The 27,399-nt window shown below is 41.6% G+C and overlaps 1 protein-coding gene across 1 annotated transcript in view; it reads left to right on the forward strand.

Annotated features, from left to right (window-relative positions):
• The window catches only part of LOC135462195 (centrosomal protein of 164 kDa-like), a 77,383-nt gene that overhangs the window by 7,482 nt on the left and 42,502 nt on the right, over positions 1-27,399 (forward strand). The window contains 10 exon segments of the mRNA XM_064739595.1: positions 531-599; positions 1,466-1,692; positions 5,503-5,638; positions 8,163-8,260; positions 13,385-13,516; positions 14,045-14,162; positions 19,480-19,656; positions 24,007-24,126; positions 25,994-26,116; positions 27,041-27,184. Coding sequence (XP_064595665.1) covers positions 531-599; positions 1,466-1,692; positions 5,503-5,638; positions 8,163-8,260; positions 13,385-13,516; positions 14,045-14,162; positions 19,480-19,656; positions 24,007-24,126; positions 25,994-26,116; positions 27,041-27,184 — 1,344 coding nt within the window.

Genomic DNA, 27,399 nt, shown 5'->3' on the forward strand with positions numbered 1-27,399 from the left:
TATGTTCGGGTCATGTCATCTGGATGTGTCTAAGGATGTGTATGGGTTATGTCGCCTTGAGGTGTATTGTGATGTGTACTGGTTATATCACTGGAAGTGTCTAGTGATGTGTACAGGTTATATCATCTTGGTGTGTGTATAAATGTGAGTAAGTGAGTGCTTGGGGTTTAATGTCGTACATAAAGATTTTTCAGTCATATGACGACAAAGGAATCCATAGAGTGCATGTAGTGTGCGTCCTTGTTGCAGGACGGATTTCCACTGCTCTTTTTTTTATCTAGTGCTGCTTCACTGAGACACCTTACTGAAGGCAAGTAAGCCGCCCCACCCAAGCCATTATACTGATATGGGTCAACCAGTCGTTGCACTATCCCCTTCATGCTGAACGCCAAGCGAGGAAGTTACTCTATTATTAAGTTGTAACTCGACCTAAGATTGCCCCAGATCTACCTCCTCCTGAAGCGGACACTCTACCAACCGTGTTACCGGGGCCGGTCTATAATAATGTGTACTGGTTATATCATCTTCAGGAATCCGACCCACCAAGTGGCAAAGAGAGTGCATCCGAATCAGATAGTGAAGACTATGACAAAGATGTGGTAAGGCTGCAACTTAATCCAATGTGAATTAAAGGCTGCTACTTAACTCAGTATGTCATTGTAAGGCTGCTACTTAACCTAGTGTGTCACTGTAAGGCTGCTACTTAACCTAGTGTGTCACTGTAAGGCTGCTGCTTAATGTTGGGTGTTACTGTAAGGTTGCTACTTAACCTATGGTGTCACTGTATGGCTGCTACTTAATGTAGTGTGTCACTGTAAGGTTGTTACTTAACTTTGTGTGTCACTGTAAGGCTGCTACCTAACCTAGTGTGTCACTGTAAGGCTGCTACTTAACTTAGTGCGTCACTGTAAGGCTGCTACCTAACCTAGTGTGTCACTGTAAGGCTGCTACTTAACTTAGTGCATCACTGTAAGGCTGCTACCTAACCTAGTGTGTCACTGTAAGGCTGCTACTTAACTTAGTGCATCACTGTAAGGCTGCTACCTAACCTAGTGTGTCACTGTAAGGCTGCTACTTAACTTAGTGTGTCACTGTAAGGCTGCTACATAACCTATGGTGTCACTGTAAGGCCGCTACTTCACCTATGGTGTCACTGTAAGGCTAAGTATTTGGTGACATAATTCCAAAGGACTTCAAATTGTAAAGAGTAGTCAGTGACGTGTTTCTGCCATTATGTTATCCTTGCAACGACATAGGAAAAGAATAACACATTGATAACACATTGCATATTGTTATTTACTTTCATGTGAAGTATGTTCTAATTGAATGTTTTTCAATGTATGAATCCTGGCTTCATAAACTGTATCTAGATTTAGATGTTAGGCACACACCTTTTGTCATGCCTACAAGTATTCGCCAATTATTGTGTGTCTGTGCAAGTAACTGTATGCTGGTCTCATTGTAGGATTTTGGGATAGATAAAAACCTGTCTGAGAGAATCATGGACATAGAATTACTGGAACCCCAGCTGAGGGGTTCTCTGGAGAAAGATGTGGATGGAACACTATCCATGAAATCTACAGCCAGGGGAGATGACTCGCAGGCAGGCAAATTATCCCCCCTGATTTTGGAACAGCGGGTCGAAGATGAGCGCAAGAAAAAGGCTGAGTTAGCTGCTATGGCTGCAGAAAGGTAATTCGTTGAATTGACTGGAATGTTGTGAACATGTGAACCAATTAGTGCTCATCCTACAATGCCTAAAATGTGGATGATATATTAACCAGGTTGTGGATAATCTAAAATGTGATTGATATGTTAACCTGCTGATGGACAACCTAAAATGTGGGTGATATTTTAACCTGCTTGTGAACAATCTAAAATGTAGATGATATGTTAACCAGCTTGTGGACAACCTAAAATGTGGGTGATAATGTTAACCAGCTTGTGGACAACCTAAAATGTGGGTGATAATGTTAACCAGCTTGTGGACAACCTAAAATGTGGGTGATAATGTTAACCAGCTTGTGGACAACCTAAAATGTGGATGATATGTTAACCAGCTTGTGGACAACCTAAAATGTGGGTGATAATGTTAACCAGCTTGTGGACAACCTAAAATGTGGGTGATAATGTTAACCATCTTGAGGACAACCCAAAATGTGGGTGAGAGGTAATTGGCTTGACAATCTAAAATGTGGGTGATATGTTAACCATCTTGAGGACAATCTAAAATGTGGGTGAGAGATTATCGGCTTGTAAACAATCTAATATGTGGGTGATATGTTAACCTGCTTATGGACAACCCAAAATGTGGGTGAGAGGTAATTGGCTTGACAATCTAAAATGTGGGTGATATGTTAACCATCTTGAGGACAATCTAAAATGTGGGTGAGAGGTTATCGGTTTGTGAACAATCTAAAATGTGGGTGATACGTTAACCTGCTTATGGACACCCTAAAATGCTCTTAATGTGATAAAGAAAACCATTATTATCGAAAACATGTTCCTGTAAAAATAACAAGGATACCCATAAATGTTAGTGAGCAGGAGTAGTCTTTTTTGGCCAAATTTTAACTCAAATTGGGTAAAATCAAAGTTTACAGTAAGTTCATCCCAACATTGACTTAGGCACAGTTAAACAGACTTGTCCCAAGGGCTAGGGTTAGGGTTAGTATGTGTACGTCTTGTATATGGAATCCATGTGTCAACCACCAGTTTGGTAACATCACGAAAGGTTTTCACTGCATAACATCAGTAGTTGACTGCAGGCGTTTTGACCCACTGTTGTTTAGAATGTTGCCAGTATGTCATCTGATTTATGGATAACGTACATGTAAAATGTTGCCAGTATGTCATCTGATTTATGGATAATGTAGAATGTTTGCTGTTGTGTCATTTGATTTATGGATAACTTAGAATGTTGCCAGTATGTCATCTGATTCATGGATGATGTAGAATGTTGCCAGCGTCATCTGATTTATGGATGATGTAGAATGTTGCCAGCGTCATCTGATTTATGGATGATGTAGAATGTTGCCAGCGTCATCTGATTTATGGATGATGTAGAATGTTGCCAGCGTCATCTGATTTATGGATGATGTGGAATGTTGCCGGTGTGTCATCTGATTTATGGATAACTTAAAATGTTGCCAGTATGTCATCTGATTCATGGATGATGTAGAATGTTGCCAGCGTCATCTGATTTATGGATAACTTAGAATGTTGCCGGTGTGTCATCTGATTTATGGATAACTTAGAATGTTGCCAGTGTGTCATAAGATTTATGGATAACTTAAAATGTTGCCAGTGTGTCATCTGATTTATGGATATATTAGAATGTTGCCAGTGTGTGATCTGATTTATGGATAACTTAGAATGTTGCCAGTGTGTTATCTGATTTATGGATAACTTAGAATGTTGCCAGTGTGTCCTCTGATGTGCTGACAGTCTAGAATGTTGCCATTGTGTCTAGAATGTTACCGGTGTGCATCATACATGTACTTGTGTACATTCTTGAATGTTTCTAGTGTGTCATCATACTTGTGGACAGTCTAGAATGTTTCTAGTATGTCGACATACTTGTACACAGTTTTGAATGTTTCTAGTATGTCATCATACTTGTGGACAGCCTAGAATGTTTCTGGTATGTCATTATACTTGTGGACAGTCTAGAATATTACCAGTGTGTCATCATACTTATGGACAGCCTAGAATGTTACCTGTGTGTCATCATACTTGTGGACAGCCTTGAATGTTTCTAGTATGTGATCATACTTGTGGACAGTGTAGAATGTTACCAGTGTGCTTCATACTTGTGGACAGTCGTGAATGTTTCTAGTATGTCATCATACTTGTGGACAGCCTAGAATGTCTCTGGTATGTCATTATACTTGTGGACAGTCGTGAATGTTTCTAGTATGTGATTATACTTGTGGACAGTCTAGAATATTACCAGTGTGTCATCATACTTGTGGACAGTCGTGAATGTTTCTAGTATGTGATCATACTTGTGGACAGCCTAGAATGTTACCTGTGTGTCATCATACTTGTGGACAGTCGTGAATGTTTCTGGTATGTCATTATACTTGTGGACAGCCTAGAATGTTACCTGTGTGTCATCATACTTGTGGACAGCCTAGAATGTTACCTGTGTGTCATCATACTTGTGGACAGTCGTGAATATTACCAGTGTGTCATCATACTTATGGACAGCCTAGAATGTTACCTGTGTGTCATCATACTTGTGGACAGCCTTGAATGTTTCTAGTATGTGATCATACTTGTGGACAGTGTAGAATGTTACCAGTGTGCTTCATACTTGTGGACAGTCGTGAATGTTTCTAGTATGTCATCATACTTGTGGACAGCCTAGAATGTCTCTGGTATGTCATTATACTTGTGGACAGTCGTGAATGTTTCTGGTATGTGATTATACTTGTGGACAGTCTAGAATATTACCAGTGTGTCATCATACTTGTGGACAGTCGTGAATGTTTCTAGTATGTGATCATACTTGTGGACAGCCTAGAATGTTACCTGTGTGTCATCATACTTGTGGACAGTCGTGAATGTTTCTGGTATGTCATTATACTTGTGGACAGTCTAGAATATTACCAGTGTGTCATCATACTTATGGACAGCCTAGAATGTTACCTGTGTGTCATCATACTTGTGGACAGCCTAGAATGTTACCTGTGTGTCATCATACTTGTGGACAGTCGTGAATGTTTCTAGTATGTGATTATACTTGTGGACAGCCTAGAATGTTACCTGTGTGTCATCATACTTGTGGACAGTCGTGAATGTTTCTAGTATGTGATTGTACTTGTGGACAGTCTAGAATGTTACCAGTGTGTCATCATACTTGTGGACAGCCTTGAATGTTTCTAGTATGTGATCATACTTGAGGACAGCCTAGAATGTTACCTGTGTGTCATCATACTTGTGGACAGTCGTGAATGTTTCTAGTATGTGATTATACTTGTGGACAGTCTAGAATGTTACCTGTGTGTCATCATACTTGTGGACAGTCGTGAATGTTTCTAGTATGTGATCATACTTGAGGACAGCCTAGAATGTTACCTGTGTGTCATCATACTTGTGGACAGTCGTGAATGTTTCTAGTATGTGATTATACTTGTGGACAGTGTAGAATGTTACCAGTGTGTCATCATACTTGTGGACAGTCGTGAATGTTTCTAGTATGTGATTATACTTGTGGACAGTCTAAACTGTTACCAGTGTGTCATCATGCTTGAGGATAGTCTAGAATGTTTGATGTGTGTCATCTGATTTGTGTACAGCTTAGAATGTTGCTAGCATGCCATCTGATTTTTGGACACTCTCAAATGTAGGCAGTGTGTCATCTGGTTTGTGGACATTTTAGAAGTTTGGCAGCTGTTATTTGGTTTGTAGACAGTAAGGTCTTATGTGGTATTGTTACTGGAAAGTAGACAAACTCTTGAAGTTTTAAGTTGCGAGTGTTCTTTCTTTTGGACAAAGAAGAAGGAGTCAGGATAAGACACAAGAAAAGGCAGAACAGGAAGAGCATTTGAGATCAGCCAATGACCGTGCATTACAAGAAATGAAGGAGAAGTTAGAGGAGGAGTTGGAGAAGGCCAAGAAAGAATTGTTAGAGGTGAGCTAAGTGTGGTAATTCACTTCACAGAGCTAGAAATACAGATGTACAGTACAGCTTAGGCAGAAGTCAATTGTATAGCACTCGTATCAAGCTCCGAGATACTGAATAACGCTTCGCTGCCGCGTGACCAACCCTCCACTGGGCTGTGTCAGAGACCTGCTGTTGTACGCTGGATCATGGTGGAAATGTGTGAATATAGTTCCCTCTACAGATCTCTCCTAGTTTGCAAATGAAGGTGCGGTGCCCGTGTTTCAGCTACTGTTGAACACATACATGTACTAGCCGTGAAAAGGGGGAAAGTTTATCTTGCAATATGTAACCTACCTCTGCTCAACAAAATCAACTTCATGAAGGAAGTCAATATGCCATCAAAGTCATAGGTTGGTGTGGACAGCTAATTTTGATATGCATGTACATGTTATGCCATACAGAACCATGCGACAGATATTTTATGGTAAACTGGCCAAATCTTATCATAAATTTTACATACCAACGCACACTTTCTTGTGAATATTGAATGCGCTTCCTGTCTAGGACCTCACACCACACCAGCAGACAGCAGTCTTGTGTAGCCGTGCCTCTGCAGGGTCCTTCACGCTCATGTCTTATCATTTGTCGTCTTTGTATAAAGGTGACATCTAAATAACATCATGTATTCCTATTACTGCAAGGATCGTGTAAGACTCATGACAAAAGAATTTAAAAAAAGACAACACAAAACACGTAGGCCTATGTTCAGGTCGGAATCAGACATCACCAGGCTGCAGACCTTTCATTGTATGCTACTTCCGGGTGATGGACATGTAGGCCTAGCCACAGTGTTTTCAACAAGTACAAGTAACCCAAAATAGTTGTTGTATTTTTTAAGTTGACTGGTGTGTTTATAAAGTTTAACATGTGTGCGTATTATTTACATACTCCAATACAAAAATTTGAATAAAGTGTACTGGTGCAAATGGTAAATCATTACTTCTTTTTCAGTGAGAAAAATATTTTGAATGAATCATTGTTTTTTTCCATACATGTTTCATACCAACTACAAATTCTCCACAGTTATACAACAAAATTTAACTTGTCATGTATTGTGTTTTTACTTTTTACCACTTCTGTACATGAAATTCACACAGTAATACGGCGTTGTTGTTGTTGCACAGCATGCCCGTGTCAAAGTATCAATTTTGTTTTCTAAAGCTCAGAGTGGCAGATAATTTTTCACTGGCAAGTGACTCCCACAAGTAAAACCTTCTATGGAAGAAACAGAATATATCTGTCCATCTTTTAGCTTGTTCTGGGAGATGAAGAATGGCCTAGTTTTCCCAGTCGTGGTGATCCATTACAAACGTCGCATGCACTCACTCGTAAATCACTACACACAAGTATTGCAACTTTGCGATCAAAAACACACACATGAAGTGCTTTACTTCAGTTTCATGTATTGTGTTAGTTTTCAAAAATCTTTTTAAATCACTATGCTATATATACTATACTATACTAAGAACTATATTTTCTGTCGTCAACTTAAGTTCAGCCACATGTGTGATCAGTCACAATGGAATGATCACTGACTCTGCAAATGACTGTGTGTCCCGGAGCTCTGTGCAGACGTTCTACAAGACCTCTAGGATCGTGTAATCTCCTGCCTAGTTTTGACTTGTAGCCAGAGCTGTATTGTAAGTGTGGTAATACTAGAAATACAGATGTACATGTAAGTGTGGTAATCCACTTCATAGAGCTAGAAATGCAGATGTAAGTTTGGTAATACACTTCACAGAGTTAGAAATACAGATGTAAGTGTGGTAATACACTTCACAGAGCTAGAAATACAGATGTAAGTGTGGTAATACACTTCACAGAGCTAGAAATACAGATGTAAGTGTGGTAATAAACTTCACGGAGCTAGAAATATAGATGTAAGTCTGATAATACACTTCACAGAGCTAGAAACACAGATGTAAGTCTGATAATACACTTCACAGAGCTAGAAATACAGATATAAGTTCAGTCACATGTGTGATCAGTCACAATGGAATGATCACTGACTCTGCAGGTGACTGTGTGTCCCGGAGCTATGTACAGACGTTCTACAAGACCTCTAGGATCGCGCTTATCTCCTGCCTAGTTTTAACTTTTAGCCAGAGCTGTACTGTAAGTGTGGTAATACTAGAAATACAGATGTACATGTAAGTGTGGTAATCCACTTCATAGAGCTAGAAATACAGATGTAAGTTTGGTAATAGAGTTCACAGAGCTAGAAATACAGATGTAATTGTGGTAATACACTTCACAGAGCCAGAAATACAGATGGAAGTGTGGTAATACCATTAGATGAGCTGGAAATTTTTTAAATTTTTTAAATGAAGGTTTATGGCCTTAATTCCGTGTACAAAATTTTGTGAGACAAGTATTAATAATCACATTAATGGAGCTTACTAACTCGTTAATAAGAAAAATTTGACCAGATGCATAGGTGTAAGAGATGTAAAATGTTGTCGACATTCTATCTGAAGAAAAAATGTTGCAGGATAAAGAAATGAAGATGAGGAGATTAAAAGAAGAGATGATGAAGGCGCAAGATGATGAAGAGAAGAAGATACTGCAGGACAAAGAGGAGAAGCTTAGGTAATGTGCGGCTTATTCTTTTGCTGGTGTTCTGTGTGCCTGCTTCAGTAATCTACAGGTATGCTGACACTGTGTGTTGGCTGTTAATGAGGGTTTCCCTGCAGTAATCTACAGGTGTGCTGACACTGTGTGTTGGTTGTTAATGAGGGTTTACCTCCAGTAATCTACATGCATGATGACACTGTGTGTTGGTTGACGTCATCACTTGTTAATGAGGGTTCGCCTCCAGTAATTTACTGGTGTGGTGAGACACTGTGTGTTGGTTGACGTCATCACTTGTCAATGAGAGTTCGCTTCCAGTAATTTACAGGTGTGGTGACACTGTGTGTTGGTTGACGTCATCACTTGTTAATGTGGGTTTGCCTCCAGTAATCTACAGGTGTGTTGACCGTGTGTGTTGGTTGACGTCATCAGTTGTTAATGTGGGTTTGCCTCCAGTAATTTACAGGTGTGGTGACACTGTGTGTTGGTGGACGTCATCACTTGTTAATGAGGGTTTGCCTCCAGTAATTTACAGGTGTGGTGACACTGTGTGTTGGTGGACGTCATCACTTGTTAATGAGGGTTTGCCTCCAGTAATCTACAGGTGTGGTGACACACTGTGTGTTGATTGACGTCATCACTTGTTAATGAGGGTTTGCCTCCAGTAATCTACAGGTGTGGTGACACTGTGTGTTGGTTGACGTCATCACTTGTTAATGAGGGTTTGCCTCCAGTAATCTACAGGTGTTGTGACACTGTGTGTTGGTTGACGTCATCACTTGTTAATGAGGGTTTGCGTCCAGTAATATACAGGTGTGGTGACACTGTGTTGGGTGATGTCATCACTTGTTAATGAGGGTTTGCCTCCAGTAATCTACAGGTGTGGTGACACTGTGTGTTGGTTGACATCATCAGTTGTTAATGAGGGTTTGCGTCCAGTAATCTACAGGTGTGTTGACACTGTGTGTTGGTTGACATCATCAGTTGTTAATGAGGGTTTGCCTCCAGTAATCTACAGGTGTGGTGACACTGTGTTGGTTGATATCATCACTTGTTAATGAGGGTTTGCGTCCAGTAACCTACAGATGTGCAGACACTGTGTGTTGGTTGACGTCATCACTTGTTAATGAGGGTTTGCCTCCAGTAATCTACAGGTGTGGTGACGCTGTGTGTTGGGTGATGTCATCAGTTGTTAATGAGGGTTTGCCTCCAGTAATCTACAGGTGTGCTGACGCTGTTGGTTGATGTCATCACTTGTTAATGAGGGTTCGCCTCCAGTAATCTACAGGTGTGGTGACACACTGTGTGTTGGGTGATGTCATCACTTGTTAATGAGGGTTTGCCTCCAGTAATCTACAGGTGTGTTGACACTGTGTTGGTGGACGTCATCAGTTGTTAATGTGGGTTTGCCTCCAGTAATGTACAGGTGTGGTGACACTGTGTTGGTGGACATCATCAGTTGTTAATGAGTGTTTGCCTCCAGTAATCTACAGGTGTGGTGACACTGTGTTGGTGGACGTCATCACTTGTTAATGAGGGTTTGCCTCCAGTAATCTACAGGTGTGCTGACACTGTGTGTTGGGTGATGTCATCACTTGTTAATGTGGGTTTGCCTCCAGTAATCTACAGGTGTGGTGACACTGTGTGTTGGTTGACGTCATCACTTGTTAATGAGGGTTTGCCTCCAGTAATCTACAGGTGTTGTGACACTGTGTGTTGGTTGACGTCATCACTTGTTAATGAGGGTTTGCCTCCAGTAATCTACAGGTGTGCTGACGCTGTTGGTTGATGTCATCACTTGTTAATGAGGGTTCGCCTCCAGTAATATACAGGTGTGGTGACACTGTGTGTTGATTGACGTCATCAGTTGTTAATGAGGGTTTGCCTCCAGTAATCTACAGGTGTGGTGACACTGTGTGTTGGTTGACCTCATCACTTGTTAATGAGGGTTTGCCTCCAGTAATCTACAGGTGTGGTGACACTGTGTGTTGGGTGATGTCATCAGTTGTTAATGAGGGTTTGCCTCCAGTAATCTACAGGTGTGGTGACACTGTGTTGGTGGACGTCATCACTTGTTAATGAGGGTTTGCCTCCAGTAATCTACAGGTGTGGTGACACTGTGTTGGTGGACGTCATCACTTGTTAATGAGGGTTTGCCTCCAGTAATCTACAGGTGTGGTGACACTGTGTGTTGGTTGACGTCATCACTTGTTAATGAGGGTTTGCCTCCAGTAATCTACAGGTGTGGTGACACTGTGTTGGTGGACGTCATCACTTGTTAATGAGGGTTTGCCTCCAGTAATCTACAGGTGTGGTGACACTGTGTTGGTGGACGTCATCACTTGTTAATGAGGGTTTGCCTCCAGTAATCTACAGGTGTGGTGACACTGTGTGTTGGTTGACGTCATCACTTGTTAATGAGGGTTTGCCTCCAGTAATCTACAGGTGTGGTGACACTGTGTTGGTGGACGTCATCACTTGTTAATGAGGGTTTGCCTCCAGTAATCTACAGGTGTGGTGACACTGTGTTGGTTGACGTCATCAGTTGTTAATGTGGGTTTGCCTCCAGTAATCTACAGGTGTGTTGACACTGTGTGTTGGTTGACGTCATCACTTGTTAATGAGGGTTCGCCTCCAGTAATATACAGGTGTGGTGACACTGTGTTGGTTGACGTCATCAGTTGTTAATGAGGGTTTGCCTCCAGTAATCTACAGGTGTGTTGACACTGTGTGTTGGTTGACGTCATCACTTGTTAATGAGGGTTCGCCTCCAGTAATATACAGGTGTGGTGACACTGTGTGTTGATTGACGTCATCAGTTGTTAATGAGGGTTTGCCTCCAGTAATCTACAGGTGTGGTGACACTGTGTGTTGGTTGACCTCATCACTTGTTAATGAGGGTTTGCCTCCAGTAATCTACAGGTGTGGTGACACTGTGTGTTGGGTGATGTCATCAGTTGTTAATGAGGGTTTGCCTCCAGTAATCTACAGGTGTGGTGACACTGTGTTGGTGGACGTCATCACTTGTTAATGAGGGTTTGCCTCCAGTAATCTACAGGTGTGGTGACACTGTGTTGGTGGACGTCATCACTTGTTAATGAGGGTTTGCCTCCAGTAATCTACAGGTGTGGTGACACTGTGTGTTGGTTGACGTCATCACTTGTTAATGAGGGTTTGCCTCCAGTAATCTACAGGTGTGGTGACACTGTGTTGGTGGACGTCATCACTTGTTAATGAGGGTTTGCCTCCAGTAATCTACAGGTGTGGTGACACTGTGTTGGTTGACGTCATCAGTTGTTAATGTGGGTTTGCCTCCAGTAATCTACAGGTGTGTTGACACTGTGTGTTGGTTGACGTCATCACTTGTTAATGAGGGTTCGCCTCCAGTAATATACAGGTGTGGTGACACTGTGTGTTGGGTGATGTCATCAGTTGTTAATGTGGGTTTGCCTCCAGTAATATACAGGTGTGGTGACACTGTGTTGGTGGACGTCATCACTTGTTAATGAGGGTTTGCCTCCAGTAATCTACAGGTGTGGTGACACTGTGTGTTGGTTGACGTCATCACTTGTTAATGAGGGTTTGCCTCCAGTAATCTACAGGTGTGGTGACACTGTGTTGGTGGACGTCATCACTTGTTAATGAGGGTTTGCCTCCAGTAATCTACAAGTGTGGTGACACTGTGTTGGTGGACGTCATCAGTTGTTAATGTGGGTTTGCCTCCAGTAATCTACAGGTGTGTTGACACTGTGTTGGGTGATGTCATCAGTTGTTAATGAGGGTTTGCCTCCAGTAATCTACAGGTGTGTTGATACTATGTGTTGGTTGACGTCATCACTTGTTAATGAGGGTTTGCCTCCAGTAATCTACAGGTGTGCTGACACTGTTGGTTGATGTCATCACTTGTTAATGAGGGTTTGACTCCAGTAATCTACAGGTGTGCCGACACTGTGTGTTGGTTGACGTCATCAGTTGTTAATGAAGGCTTCCCATCACATTTGTCATGCTGTCATGATATGCACACACATAACATCTGGCTCTTCATCTGGTGCACATTGCCCGTTCAAGTGTTGAGTGACAGAGACAGAATGTAGGTGTACCTGTGTGAAGCACTAATAGCTCTTCTTACTTGTCTGTAGAAGGTGTCACATACATGTAAGTCTTATGTGGTTATCAGAACCTGATTAGGAAATTGTGATGTATACAGCTGCTTCAGGCCTACAAGCACCAGTGTATGTAGATGTAGATTAATATACATGTCCTCTAGAGAAAACTAAAATCTGTGTGATCTAGAATGCAGTTATTTATGAATAGACCTAACATTCAGTGAGTCATTCCAGACTACATAGACTTACCACTTTCCATGCTAGAATTCCACATTCCGCACCAGTTACCACCTTCCAGACTGGAGTTAACACATTCCAAGCTAGAATCACCATATTCCACACCAGAGTTACCACCTTCCACGCTAGAAACCGGCCCGGATAGCACAGTTGGTAGAGCGTCCGCTTCGGGACCGGTAGATCCAGGATCAATCCTTGATCGAGTCACACCTAAGACTTTAAAAGAGGAAGTTGTAACTTCCTCGCTTGGCGTTCAGCATGAAGGGGATAGTGCAACGACTGGTTGACCCGTATCAGTATAATGGCTCGGGCGGGCGGCTTACTTGCCTTCGGTAAGTCGTCTCAGTGAAGCAGCACTAAATAAAAGAGCGGTGGAAATCCGTCCTGCAACAAGGAGGCACATTATACGTACATGCACACTAATGATTCCTTCGTCGTCATATGACTGAAAAATTGCTGAGTACGACGTTAAACCCCAAGCACTCACTCACTCACTCCACGCTAGAATCACCACTTTCCAGACTAAGTTGCCACTTTTCTGACTAGAGTTGTCATCTTCCAGACTGGAGTTAGCAGTCTGTCAACGAGGCAGCAGTACACGTAAAGTTTTATAGTGCAATTTGAGAACTTCATCCATGGTATATCAGTAGCCTGGGAATACTGTGCAGAAAAGAGGCGCGGAGTGAAGGTGTTGTTGTTGTTGTAGATCCATATTTATAACCTTGTACCCGTTATGTCCCTTGTGGTGACATTACTAACCTGTCCCCTGTTTACCTGGGCGGCCTGTGCGCCCTAACAGGTCCCTAAGGGCTCAGGTGCGGGAGGACACGGATGCCGAGTGTGAGCTCCTCACTCAGGGGAAGTCTGATACACTACAGTCACTGAGAGAAGAGCTGGAGGCTGAGAAAGTGCAGAAGGAGGCCAGCATCCGGTAAATCTGACCTTTGAAACATAGGACACATGTATTCTTGGTGACCTTCACTCTCATGTGCCTTCAGCATGTTGATCAAGTCACAGTGTTATTATTCTCATTGTCTAAACATAAGACAAGTCTTCAGAGGTAAAATATAAATACCAGATGATTGTTATTGTAAATTGTTAAAATTTAACTTTCAGCAAAGTGTTTATTCCACTTTCAGGTTACATGTACATTTTTGTTAAGACTAGTTGGTATTTACTAATGTAGAGTGTGATGTGTGACACCTTCACTATTACTGACATTTGTACGCTTGCCCTCTGAATTAGTACATTGTTTCATCTCTGTTTCTAACCTGACTGTCTTTAGTGCTTGTATTGTTCCTAGAGACCTTGGTAGAGTAAACACAAAGATGACCATAAGGTACTTGTTCTATGTACACTGTGAAGCTGTTATACGTGTATGTCTGGACTATTTAGTCTTTAACCACTTGTTTGATTTGATTGCAGCTGATTTTTAGATGTCATCTTTTTTTGTGATTAGGAAAGAAATGGACACGTCTCTTCAAAAGCTAAGGGATGAGGTTAACTCCCTCCAGAAAGAAGAAATCTCTCGTCTTAGTGAGGAAAAAAACAAAGCTCTCGCCAAGATTCAGAAACAGGTACTTACATGTAACTGTGGTCAGTTCACATATATGTGAAGACTAAAATTCTTCTGATGTAGTTGTGAAGTCTCCATTACCATGTACATCAGTTGTGAATTAAGCCAGTCCTGGGTGAAAATTTGAAGGCAGGGTTTATTCTCATACCTGTGGCACGGACATATGAGCCTGAAAAGAATGCCAGTACGTCTTCATGACAGGATGTAGCCTGTGGTATGATTTGTATAGGTAGTATGTTTTTATGCCACTGATTTGTCCTGAGATCTGGTGTTTTTTGTGTCACTGATTTGTCTTGAGATGTAGCATGTGTTTGTTTCATTGATTCGTCTTGAGATGTAGCATGTGTTTGTTTCATTGATTCGTCTTGAGATGTAGCATGTGTTTGTGCCACTGATTCAACCTGAGACCTGGTGTGTTTTTGTGTTACTGATTCGTCCTGAGATCTAGTGTGTGTTGTGCCACTGATTCGTCTTGAGATGTAGCATGTGTGTGTGCCATTGATTCATCCTGAGAAGTAGCGTGTGTTTGTGTCATTGATTTGTCCTGAATCTGGTGTGTGTTGTGCCACTGATTCGTCTTGAGATGTAGCATGTGTTTGTGCCATTGATTCATCCTGAGAAGTAGCGTGTGTTTGTGTCATTGATTTGTCCTGAATCTGGTGTGTGTTTGTGTCACTGATTCGTCCTGAGATCTAGTGTGTGTTGTGTTACTGATTCGTCCTGAGATCTAGTGTGTGTTTTGTGCCATTGATTCATCCTGAGATGTAGCATGTGTTTGTGCCATTGATTTGTCCTGAAATGTAGCATGTGTTTGTGTCACTGATTCAACCTGAGACCTGGTGTGTTTTTGTGTTACTGATTCGTCCTGAGATCTGGTGTGTGGTTGTGCCATTGATTCGTCCTGAGATGTAGCGGGGGTTTGTGCCATTGATTTGTCCTGAAATGTAGCATGTGTTTGTGTCACTGATTCAACCTGAGACCTGGTGTGTTTTTGTGTTACTGATTCGTCCTGAGATGTAGCGGGGGTTTGTGTCACTGATTCAACCTGAGACCTGGTGTGTTTTTGTGTTGCTGATTCGTCCTGAGATCTAGTGTGTGTTGTGCCACTGATTCGTCTTGAGATGTAGCATGTGTTTGTGCCATTGATTCATCCTGAGAAGTAGCGTGTATTTGTGTCATTGATTTGTCCTGAATCTGGTGTGTTTTTGTGTCACTGATTTGTCCTGAAATCTGATGTGTGTTTGTGTCACTGATTTGTCCTGAAATCTGGTGTGTGTTTGTGTCACTGATTTGTCCTGAATCTGGTGTGTTTTTGTGTCACTGATTTGTCCTGAAATCTGGTGTGTGTTTGTGCCACTGATTCGTCTTGAGATGTAGCATGTGTTTGTGCCATTGATTCATCCTGAGAAGTAGCGTGTGTTTGTGTCACTGATTGGTCCTGAAATCTGGTGTGTGTTTGTGTCACTGATTTGTCCTGAATCTGGTGTGTTTTTGTGTCACTGATTTGTCCTGAGACCTGGTGTGTGTTTGTGCCATGGATTCATCCTGAGAAGTAGTGTGTTTTTGTGTCATTGATTTGTCCTGAATCTGGTGTGTGTTTGTGTCACTGATTTGTCCTGAAATCTGGTGTGTGTTTGTGTCATTGATTTGTCCTGAAATCTGGTGTGTGTTTGTGCCACTGATTCGTCTTGAGATGTAGCATGTGTTTGTGCCATTGATTCATCCTGAGAAGTAGCGTGTGTTTGTGTCACTGATTTGTCCTGAAATCTGGCGTGTGTTTGTGTCACTGATTTGTCCTGAATCTGGTGTGTTTTTGTGTCACTGATTTGTCCTGAGACCTGGTGTGTGTTTGTGCCATGGATTCATCCTGAGAAGTAGTGTGTTTTTGTGTCATTGATTTGTCCTGAATCTGGTGTGTGTTTGTGTCACTGATTTGTCCTGAAATCTGGTCTGTGTTTGTGTCATTGATTTGTCCTGAAATCTGGTGTGTGTTTGTGCCACTGATTCGTTTTGAGATGTAGCATGTGTTTGTGCCATTGATTCATCCTGAGAAGTAGCGTGTGTTTGTGTCACTGATTTGTCCTGAATCTGGTGTGTTTTTGTGTCACTGATTTGTCCTGAGAAGTAGTGTGTTTTTGTGTCATTGATTTGTCCTGAATCTGGTGTGTGTTTGTGTCATGGATTCATCCTGAGAAGTAGTGTGTTTTTGTGTCATTGATTTGTCCTGAATCTGGTGTGTGTTTGTGTCACTGATTTGTCCTGAAATCTGGTGTGTGTTTGTGTCATTGATTTGTCCTGAATCTGGTGTGTGTTTGTGTCACTGATTTGTCCTGAATCTGGTGTGTGTTTGTGTCACTGATTTGTCCTGAAATCTGGTGTGTGTTTGTGTCACTGATTTGTCCTGAGAAGTAGTGTGTTTTTGTGTCATTGATTTGTCCTGAATCTGGTGTGTGTTTGTGCCATGGATTCATCCTGAGAAGTAGTGTGTTTTTGTGTCATTGATTTGTCCTGAATCTGGTGTGTGTTTGTGTCACTGATTTGTCCTGAATCTGGTGTGTGTTTGTGTCACTGATTTGTTCTGAAATTTGATGTGTGTTTGTGTCATTGATTTGTCCTGAATCTGGTGTGTGTTTGTGTCACTGATTTGTCCTGAAATCTGGTGTGTGTTTGTGTCACTGATTTGTCCTGAGAAGTAGTGTGTTTTTGTGTCATTGATTTGTCCTGAATCTGGTGTGTGTTTGTGCCATGGATTCATCCTGAGAAGTAGTGTGTTTTTGTGTCATTGATTTGTCCTGAATCTGGTGTGTGTTTGTGTCACTGATTTGTCCTGAATCTGGTGTGTGTTTGTGTCACTGATTTGTCCTGAAATCTGATGTGTGTTTGTGTCATTGATTTGTCCTGAAATCTGGTGTGTGTTTGTGCCACTGATTCGTCTTGAGATGTAGCATGTGTTTGTGCCATTGATTCATCCTGAGAAGTAGCGTGTGTTTGTGTCACTGATTTGTCCTGAATCTGGTGTGTTTTTGTGTCACTGATTTGTCCTGAGACCTGGTGTGTGTTTGTGCCATGGATTCATCCTGAGAAGTAGTGTGTGTTTGTGTCATTGATTTGTCCTGAATCTGGTGTGTGTTTGTGTCACTGATTTGTCCTGAAATCTGGTGTGTGTTGTGCCATTGATTTGTCCTGAATCTGGTGTGTGTTGTGCCACTGATTCGTCTTGAGATGTAGCATGTGTTTGTGCCATTGATTCATCCTGAGAAGTAGTGTGTTTTTGTGTCATTGATTTGTCCTGAATCTGGTGTGTGTTTGTGTCACTGATTCGTCTTGAGATGTAGCATGTGTTTGTGCCATTGATTCATCCTGAGAAGTAGTGTGTTTTTGTGTCATTGATTTGTCCTGAATCTGGTGTGTGTTTGTGTCACTGATTCGTCTTGAGATGTAGCATGTGTTTGTGCCATTGATTCATCCTGAGAAGTAGTGTGTTTTTGTGTCATTGATTTGTCCTGAATCTGGTGTGTGTTGTGCCACTGATTCGTCTTGAGATGTAGCATGTGTTTGTGCCATTGATTCATCCTGAGAAGTAGTGTGTTTTTGTGTCATTGATTTGTCCTGAAATCTGGTGTGTGTTTGTGTCACTGATTCGTCTTGAGATGTAGCATGTGTTTGTGCCATTGATTCATCCTGAGAAGTAGTGTGTTTTTGTGTCATTGATTTGTCCTGAATCTGGTGTGTGTTTGTGTCACTGATTCGTCTTGAGATGTAGCATGTGTTTGTGCCATTGATTCATCCTGAGAAGTAGTGTGTGTTTGTGTCACTGATTTGTCCTGAGACCTGGTGTGTGTTTGTTCCATGGATTCATCCTGAGAAGTAGTGTGTTTTTGTGTCATTGATTTGTCCTGAATCTGGTGTGTGGTTGTGTCACTGATTTGTCCTGAAATCTGGTGTGTGTTTGTGTCATTGATTTGTCCTGAATCTGGTGTGTGTTTGTGTCACTGATTTGTCCTGAAATCTGGTGTGTGTTTGTGTCACTGATTTGTCCTGAAATCTGGTGTGTGTTTGTGTCATTGATTTGTCCTGAATCTGGTGTGTGTTGTGCCACTGATTCGTCTTGAGATGTAGCATGTGTTTGTGCCATTGATTCATCCTGAGAAGTAGTGTGTTTTTGTGTCATTGATTTGTCCTGAATCTGGTCTGTGTTTGTGTCACTGATTTGTCCTGAAATCTGGTGTGTGTTTGTGTCATTGATTTATCCTGAATCTGGTGTGTGTTTGTGTCACTCATTCGTCCTGAGACCTGGTGTGTGTTTGTGCCACTGATTCGTTCTGACATGTAGCATGTGTTTGTGCCATTGATTCATCCTGAGAAGTAGCGTGTGTTTGTGTCATTGATTTGTCCTGAAATCTGGTGTGTGTTTGTGTCACTGATTTGTCCTGAATCTGGTGTGTTTTTGTGTCACTGATTTGTCCTGAAATCTGGTGTGTTTTTGTGTCACTGATTTGTCCTGAAATCTGGTGTGTGTTTGTGCCATTGATTCGTCCTGAGATCTAGTGTGTGTTGTGCCATTGATTTGTTCTGATGTGTAGTGTGTGTTTGTGTCACTCATTCATTCTGAAATGTAGCGTGTGTTTGTGTCACTGATTCGTCCTGAGATGTGGTCTGTGTTTGTGCCATTGATTCGTCCTGAAATCTAGTATGTGTTGTCCAACTGATTCGTTCTGAAATCTGGCGTGTGTTTGTGTCACTCATTCATTCTGAAATGTAGCTTGTCTTTGTGTCACTGATTCAGCCTGAGACCTGGTGTGTGTTTGTGTCACTGATTCGTCCTGAGATGTAGCATGTGTTTGTGTCACTGATTCAGCCTGAGACCTGGTGTGTGTTTGTGTCACTGATTCGTCCTGAGATGTAGCATGTGTTTGTGTCACTGATTCGTTCTGAGATCTGGTCTGTGTTTGTGTCACCGATTCAGTCTGAGACCTGGTCTGTGTTTGTGTCACTGATTCATCCTGAGATCTGGTGTGTGTGTTACTGATTCGTCCTGAGATGCAGTGTTTTTGTGTGACTTCATGTGGAGGAAACTGTAGTGTATGTTTGTATGACTTCATGTGGAGAAAGCTGTAGTGTGTGTGTGTTTGTGTCTTCAGGTAGAGGGAGCTGTATATGTGTTTGTGTGACTTCGTGTAGAAGAAGCTGTAGTGTGTTTGTGTGACTTCAGGTAGAGGGAGCTGTATATGTGTTTGTGTGACTTCATGTAGGAGAAGCTGTAGTGTGTTTGTGTGACTTCAGGTAGAGGAAGCTGTAGTGTGTTTGTGATATTTCAGGTAGAGGAAGCTGTGTGTGTAGAGAGGAGAAAACTGGAGGAAGAGCACAAAGCAGAGCTGGAGAGTCTGAAGCAGAAGTACAGGATTGAGCAGGAATCATCACAGGAGGAGCTGGAAGCACTGCATAGGAAACAGCTGAATTCTCTACAGACAGACCTGTCACACAGGCATGAGAAGGTAAGACTGTTACACAGACATCTCCATTAACAGACCTGTCACACAGGCATGAGAAGGTAAGACTGTTACACAGACATCTCCAGGAACAGGCCTGTCACACAGACATGAGAAAGTAAGACTGTTACACAGACATATCCAGGAACAGACCTGTCACACAGGCATGAGAAGGTAAGACTGTTACACTGACATCTCCAGGAACAGGCCTGTCACACAGACATGAGAAGGTAAGACAGTTACACAGACATATCCAGGAACAGACCTGTCACACAGGCATGAGAAGGTAAGACTGTTACACAGACACCTCCAGGAACAGACCTGTCACACAGACATGAGAAGGTAAGACTGTTACACAGACATCTCCAGGAACAGACCTGTCACACAGGCATGAGAAGGTAAGACTGTTACACTGACATCTCCAGGAACAGACCTGTCACACAGGCATGAGAAGGTAAGACTGTTACACTGACATCTCCAGGAACAGACCTGTTACACAGGCATGAGAAGGTAAGACTGTTACACAGACATATCCAGGAACAGACCTGTCACACAGGCATGAGAAGGTAAGACTGTTACACAGACATCTCTCTGGACAGACCTGTCACACAGGCATGAGAAGGTAAGACTGTTACACAGACACCTCCAGGAACAGACCTGTCACACTTTCATGAGAAGGTAAGACTGTCACACAGACATCTTTAGGGACAGGTCTGTCACACTTTCATGAGAAGGTAAGACTGTCACACAGACATCTCGTTCTACAGACCTGTCACATTGGGACAAAAATGTAACACTGTCACACAGATGCAAGAAGGCAACACTTACCAAACAGAATTACGCTTACCTGTATAGACATACAACAGAGTAACTGTATACAGGTAAGAGTCACTCTGTTAGATTAGGGAATACATGTACAGGTAACTGTTAGTGTGGTTAGGGGATACATATACAGGTAAGAGTCACTCTGTTTGGTTAGGAGATACGTGTACAGGTAACTGTTAGTCTGGTTGAGGGATATGTGTACAGGTAACTGTCAATCTGGATTGGGGGATATGTGTTCATGTAACTGTCAATCTGGTTAGGGGATACGTGTACAGGTAACTGTCAATCTGGTCAGGGGATACGTGTACAGGTAACTGTCAATCTGGTCAGGGGATACGTGTACAGGTAACTGTCAATCTGGTCAGGGGATACGTGTACAGGTAACTGTCAATCTGGTCAGGGAATACGTGTACAGGATACACATATTCGGTTAGGGGATGTGTGTACAGGATGCTTATATCTGCTTAGTTGATATGTGTACAGGTAACAGTCATTCTGGTTAGGGGATACATATACAGGTAACAGTCACTCTGTCTCGTTAGGAGATACCCATACAGGTAAGAAATGCTATGTTTGTATAAGGGGACAGATGTACCTATACCGGTAAGTCACCCTGGTTGGTGAGGGATACCTGTATACGTAAAGTCACTCTGTTTGGTTAGGCATACCTGTACAGGTAAAGAGTCAGTCTGGTTGGTAAGAGTGACTCTTATGCAGGTAACAGTTGCTGTGGTTGATAAGGGGTTTCTATGATAATAATAATAATAATAATAATAATAATGCTACTTCTTTCAGCTTGATGGCCTTAGTGCGTGTAACACCTGTTTTTTCAAGGGTCGAGTGCGAGTAACAAGAGATAACAATAAATATAGGCTATACATATATGGTAAAACAAACAGTGATACTGTAAAAGCATGCAAATAATACATGCAGGCATTAACATGGCTAACATAAAATACTTTCAATTTTTACATACTTGGCAGTCATGGAGATAAATCCATTAAAATAAAAGAAAGTTGTAAAATGTCTGTTCTTGCAAAAGGTACATTTAAAATCTGCCAAGAATGTGATCTTTTAGCTGGTTCGCACACAGAAAAAATACAGGAGATATAAGGAGGTGTTTGACCATGTAAACCATGTTAGACTAAAACTGGCATTGCTGTCCAAAATAAGGCACATAGATCTTTTTAGCAATCCATCTGATCTTGACAAATCTTATTCACATAGTTGCCCCAAACTGTAATACAGTAATCCAAGTATGGTAGGGCAAAACTAGGGTAAAATTGTTTTCGAGCCATTAAGGGTGAAAAAATCTTAATTTTGTGGCCAAAAGATGTAATTTACTTTTAACTTTTCGAATGTGTCTATTGACATGTAGGTGCCAAGATAGATGGTTGCAAAGAGTAACGCCTAATAATTGTTCATCACTGACATTTTTAAGTAGGTGTTTAAATGAAATATTCAAGTAAGGTCGTTAAAGATATGCCCGTTTCCGATGAGTTGTTAGTGACATACATTTTGTTTTATCTGCATTGGGACACATCCTGGTCATAGTACACGAGCTATTTACAGTGCGATTTACCTTCTGTTCTAGCTCTGTTACAGATTTTGCTGATAAGAAAAACAGCAAATATTTCTGTTTCACAATCAACAGTACTAACAGACATGTCATTTACATACACTAGAAATGAGAGGGGACCAAGAATAGAGCCTTGTGGCACCCCAGCGGACACATGTGTACTCTCTGACTCTAAAACAAGCAGTCTGTTGTCTTTCACTGAGAAAGGATTTATAGTATATTTTTCAGTATACACAGAGAATTATCTGGTATACCATACAGTATATATGGAACTTCTTGTAGAAGCAGTTTATGGTTCACCAACTCAGAGGCTTTTTTCAGGTCCAGAAAAACTAAGCCTATAAGATGTTTCTTTTCGATCTGTGCACTCTATTAGTCTATTAGAGACGTAAGAGACGTTTGACATGAGTGGAATGACCTGAAACCTGACTGTTTGCCATATGAGTTGATCATCTATCAAGTAGTTATGAACATGGCATTCAAACATTTTAGACAACATAGGCAGAACACTTATTGGCCTGTAGTTACTAGTCAGAGCAAAAATGTCTGCTGATAGCATTACAATTCGGGCCTGGATTCCATCTCAACCCACAGATTCCATGTTGTCAACGGATTTGAGGAAAAACTGAACAAAACTGACAGATATATGAGGTATGACAAAGTTAATGCCATCTTGTTTTTGACTTTTCACAAACTTTTCCAGGTTCTCTAAGACTTCAGTATGATCTTGTTCAGTGTGATCTTGTTCAGTATTTGCCGCAAATCGTCTGACAACAGACTAGGTGTCAAAGCCATTTGTCATATCCTTAGGATCAGAAGTATACACCATTGATGAGAAGGTGATCAGTTACCTGGTTTGCTTTGGAAGGCAGATGTTCTCTAAGGTGGTTTCAAAAGTCTTTGATGGTATTGGGGTTTGTATTTCAAAAATTCTGATAATCAGTCTTTGCCTTGAAAATTAGTGATTTTACTTTGTTTCTCCAGAATTTAAACACAACAAAATCATTTTTTGTGTATGTGTGTGTTTTTATGTCCTTTCTCTTTATGACATGGCGTCGTTTATTTCTGGAGTCCACCATTCAGGTCAACATTTGAAGGCAACACATTTCTCCTTCAAGCGTGCATCATTATTTACTCTCTTTTGAAACAAGCACATCTATGGGTCGAGGCTATCCTCTGGATTATCAAACGTGTCAGCCACAGACCAAGGCTGTGATGCTAAATCGTCAAAAAGTCTGCTTCTGAGAATGTCTTCATACAGCTATATTTTATGACACTGGGCACTTAATCATTGTTGCTGGCATTTTTCTTGTAATGCATATTGGATGATGGTCACTGATTGAATATGGTGATACACAACTCTCGGTGATGTTTTGCAGGTGTGAAGGTGATACACAACTCTCGGTGATGTTTTGCAGGTGTGAAACTTATATATGATCAATCAGAGTAGCTGTGTCGTAAGTAATACGGCTTGCTTTATTGATCACTAGAGTAAGATCATAGCTGTTTTCAAAGAAATCACAGCAGGTGGTTGATTGTGCATTTTCTGCGAATAAATCAACATTAAAGATACCAAGAATAATGATTTCTTTCCATTCTCACTTTGTTTAGAGACTCACCATATTTCCATATCTTATTTGTCCGGTGATCTATACACAGAGACTATTATAACTGGTTTTGATTTGTCCACTCGCGTCTCTATCGCCATCATTTCAACACTGTTGTGTTCCAGTTCATGTCTTCTGACAGCAGGTATGTTTTCGTCTTCATATACAGTGACACCACCACCACTGCCCTTTGCGCCATTAACATCAGTTACTTGTTGTCTGAAGGGTTAATTAAGGCATTTACATTAATTTCATCTCCCCTATCCCTCGTTCTCTCGCGGCTGTTTTCCCATAGTTCACCTGTCACCTGTTCCTGTTCTCAACCTATCCCTCCCCCTCCCACAGGAGTTAGCAGCGCTACGGGAGGAATTAGAGAAGATTCATCTTCAGAATGAGTTGGCTCTGAAACAGGAAATAGAGGCGGCTAGGAATCAGCCGAGTGCTGTGAGCGTTCTAGACGAGGGAGTGAGTTCTCTGTGTATGCATGCTTGTTGTTCTCATGGCTGCCTCTTCTGACTGAAACAAAATTTCATTTATAGTTGTCATTTCAGTCACTCTGGATATTCAGCTTGGCTTTAGTTAATGTAGACTTCACTTACATGTACACTGTGCATCTGTTATTGTTGTTTTATGTTATCTGCATGACATTACATTTCGCATTCATTCTGTTTTTTTTCTGTCATTCATACAATATTGATAGTTATACTATTCATAGTGTTGCTGTTATATCATTCAGCCATGCATGACACCCAGCGTTGCTGTTATATCATTCAGCCATACATTCTATCCAGTATTGCTCTTACATCATTCAGCCATACATGGCACCCAGTATTGCTGTTATATCATTTAGCCATACATAACATCCAGTATTACAGTTATATCATTCAGCCATACATTCTATCCAGTATTGCTCTTACATCATTCAGCCATACATGACACCCAGTATTGCTGTTATATCATTCAGCCATGCATGACACCCAGTGTTGCTGTTATATCATTCAGCCATACATGACACCCAGTGTGGCTGTTATATCATTCAGCCATACATGACACACAGTATTGCTGTTATATCATTTCGCCATACATTCTATCCAGTATTGCTCTTACATCATTCAGCCATACATGACACTCAGTATTGCTGTTATATCATTCAGCTATGCATGACACCCACTGTTGCTGTTATATCATTCAGCCATACATGACACCCAGTGTTGCTGTTATATCATTCAGCCATACATGACACACAGTATTGCTGTTATATCATTTCGCCATACATTCTATCCAGTGTTGCTCTTACATCATTCAGTCTTACATGACACCCAGTATTGCTCTTACATCATTCAGCCATACATGACACACAGTATTGCTGTTATATCATTCAGCCATGCATGACACACAGTGTTGCTGTTATATCATTCAGCCATACATGACACACAGTTTTGCTGTTATATCATTCAGCCATACATGACACCCAGTGTTGCTGTTATATCATTCAGCCATACATGACACACAGTATTGCTCTTACATCATTCAGCCATACATGACACCCAGTATTGCTCTTACATCATTCAGCCATACATGACACCCAGTATTGCTGTTATATCATTCAGCCATGCATGACACCCAGTGTTGCTGTTATATCATTCAGCCATACATGACACACAGTATTGCAGTTATATCATTTCGCCATACATTCTATCAAGTATTGCTCTTACATCATTCAGCCATACATGACACCCAGTATTGCTCTTACATCATTCAGCCATACATGACACACAGTATTGCTGTTATATCATTCAGCCATACATGACACACAGTATTGCTGTTATATCATTCAGCCATACATGACACACAGTGTTGCTGTTATATCATTCAGCCATACATGACACACAGTGTTGCTGTTATATCATTCAGCCATAAATGACATCCAGTGTTGCTGTTATATCATTCAGCCATACATTCTATCCAGTATTACTGTTAAATCATTCAGCCATACATGACACCCAGTATTGCTGTTATATCATTCAGCCATACATTCTATCCGGTATTGCTCTTACATCATTCAGCCATACATGACACCCAGTATTGCTCTTACATCATTCAGCCATACATGACACACGGTATTGCTGTTATATCATTCAGCCATACATGACACACAGTATTGCTCTTATATCGTTCAGCCATACATGACACCCAGTATTGCTGTTATATCATTCAGCCATACATGACACACAGTGTTGCTGTTATATCATTCAGTCATTCATGCAGTATGGTTGTATTTGAGTTGGATTGCAGGTACACCTTCCCTCACTGGTATATATTTTGTCTGCAGCTGGAAGACGTCCTCAACGAGAGGCGGCAGGAGATTAAAGAGGAACAGAGGAAGGAGCTGAGCCGGCTGAGAGAGGAGCATGAGAGGCAGATAGACAGACTGAAGCAGCAATATATCGCCAAGGTAACCCTCAGTCAGCATGATCTAGGATAGGAGGAGTAAAGATTTGCAGGATGAACTAGGATAGGAGGAGTAGGATAATCTAAGATAAGAGGAGTAAACATCCACAGGATAGCTCAGGATAAGAGTAAACATGTGAAGAAAAATCTAGGATAAGAGTAAACATCTGCAGGATGAACTAGGGTGAGAGGACTAAACAGCTGCAGGATGAACTATGATAAGAGGAGTGAACAATTGTAGGATGGCCTAGGATAAGAGGAGTAGACGCCTGCAGGATGAACTAGGGTAAGAGTACACGCCTGCAGGATGACCGAGGGTAAGAGGAGTACACGCCTGCAGGATGAACTAGAGTAAGAGGAGTAGACGCCTGCAGGATGAACTAGGGTAAGAGGAGTACACGCCTGCAGGATGAACTAGGGTAAGAGGGGAAAACGCCTGCAGGATGAACTAGGGTGAGAGGAGAACACGCCTGCAGGATGAACTAGGGTAAGAGGAGTACATGCCTGCAGGATGAACTAGGGTAAGAGGAGTACATGCCTGCGGGTGAACTAGGATAAGAGGAGTAAACAGCTGCAGGATGAACTAGGGTAAGAGGAGTACATGCCTGCAGGATGAACTAGGATAAGAGGAGTAAACAGCTGCAGGATGACCTAGGGTAAGAGGAGTACATACCTGCGGGGGAACTAGGATAAGAGGAGTAAACAGCTGCAGGATGACCTAGGGTAAGAGGAGTACATACCTGCGGGGGAACTAGGATAAGAGGAGTACATGATAAAGTAGAGTAGGAAGTGTTAACAGAGATGTTTAAAAATGTGTACAGTTGTACCTCTTGGTTATTTAACCACAGCTTTATGTCAGGAGATTTACCCGGTACCCGGGGAAAGGCAGACACCATGTCATACGCAAGACTGTCTGCTTTGTTTCTAGGAAAAAAAAGAAAAGCTTTTATTGGAAGAAAAGTTCAAGGCTGAATGTAGGAAGATTCAAGGGCAGCATGAGAAAGAGCTTGATGACTTGAAACGAACACTGCAGAGCAAGAAAGAAAGTGTTTTAGACCAGTATGAGGAAGATGTAAGTATTACCTGTAATGTTAATGTTCAAAATGTTTTGTCTGTTATACCCCCTCAAAGAAGTTAGTGGGGGGTATGCTGCAATTTGTCCATTTATCTCCTAAGAGATTTGTCAGCGGTAGATCCAGGGTCAGTCCTGGGTCGAGTCACACTTAAGACTTTAAAAGAGGAAGTTTCAGCTTGCTCGCTTGGCATTTAGCATGAAGGGGATAGTGC

Source organism: Liolophura sinensis, chromosome 1 (genome assembly GCF_032854445.1).
Source record: "Liolophura sinensis isolate JHLJ2023 chromosome 1, CUHK_Ljap_v2, whole genome shotgun sequence".
Classification (NCBI taxonomy): Eukaryota; Metazoa; Mollusca; class Polyplacophora; order Chitonida; family Chitonidae; genus Liolophura; species Liolophura sinensis.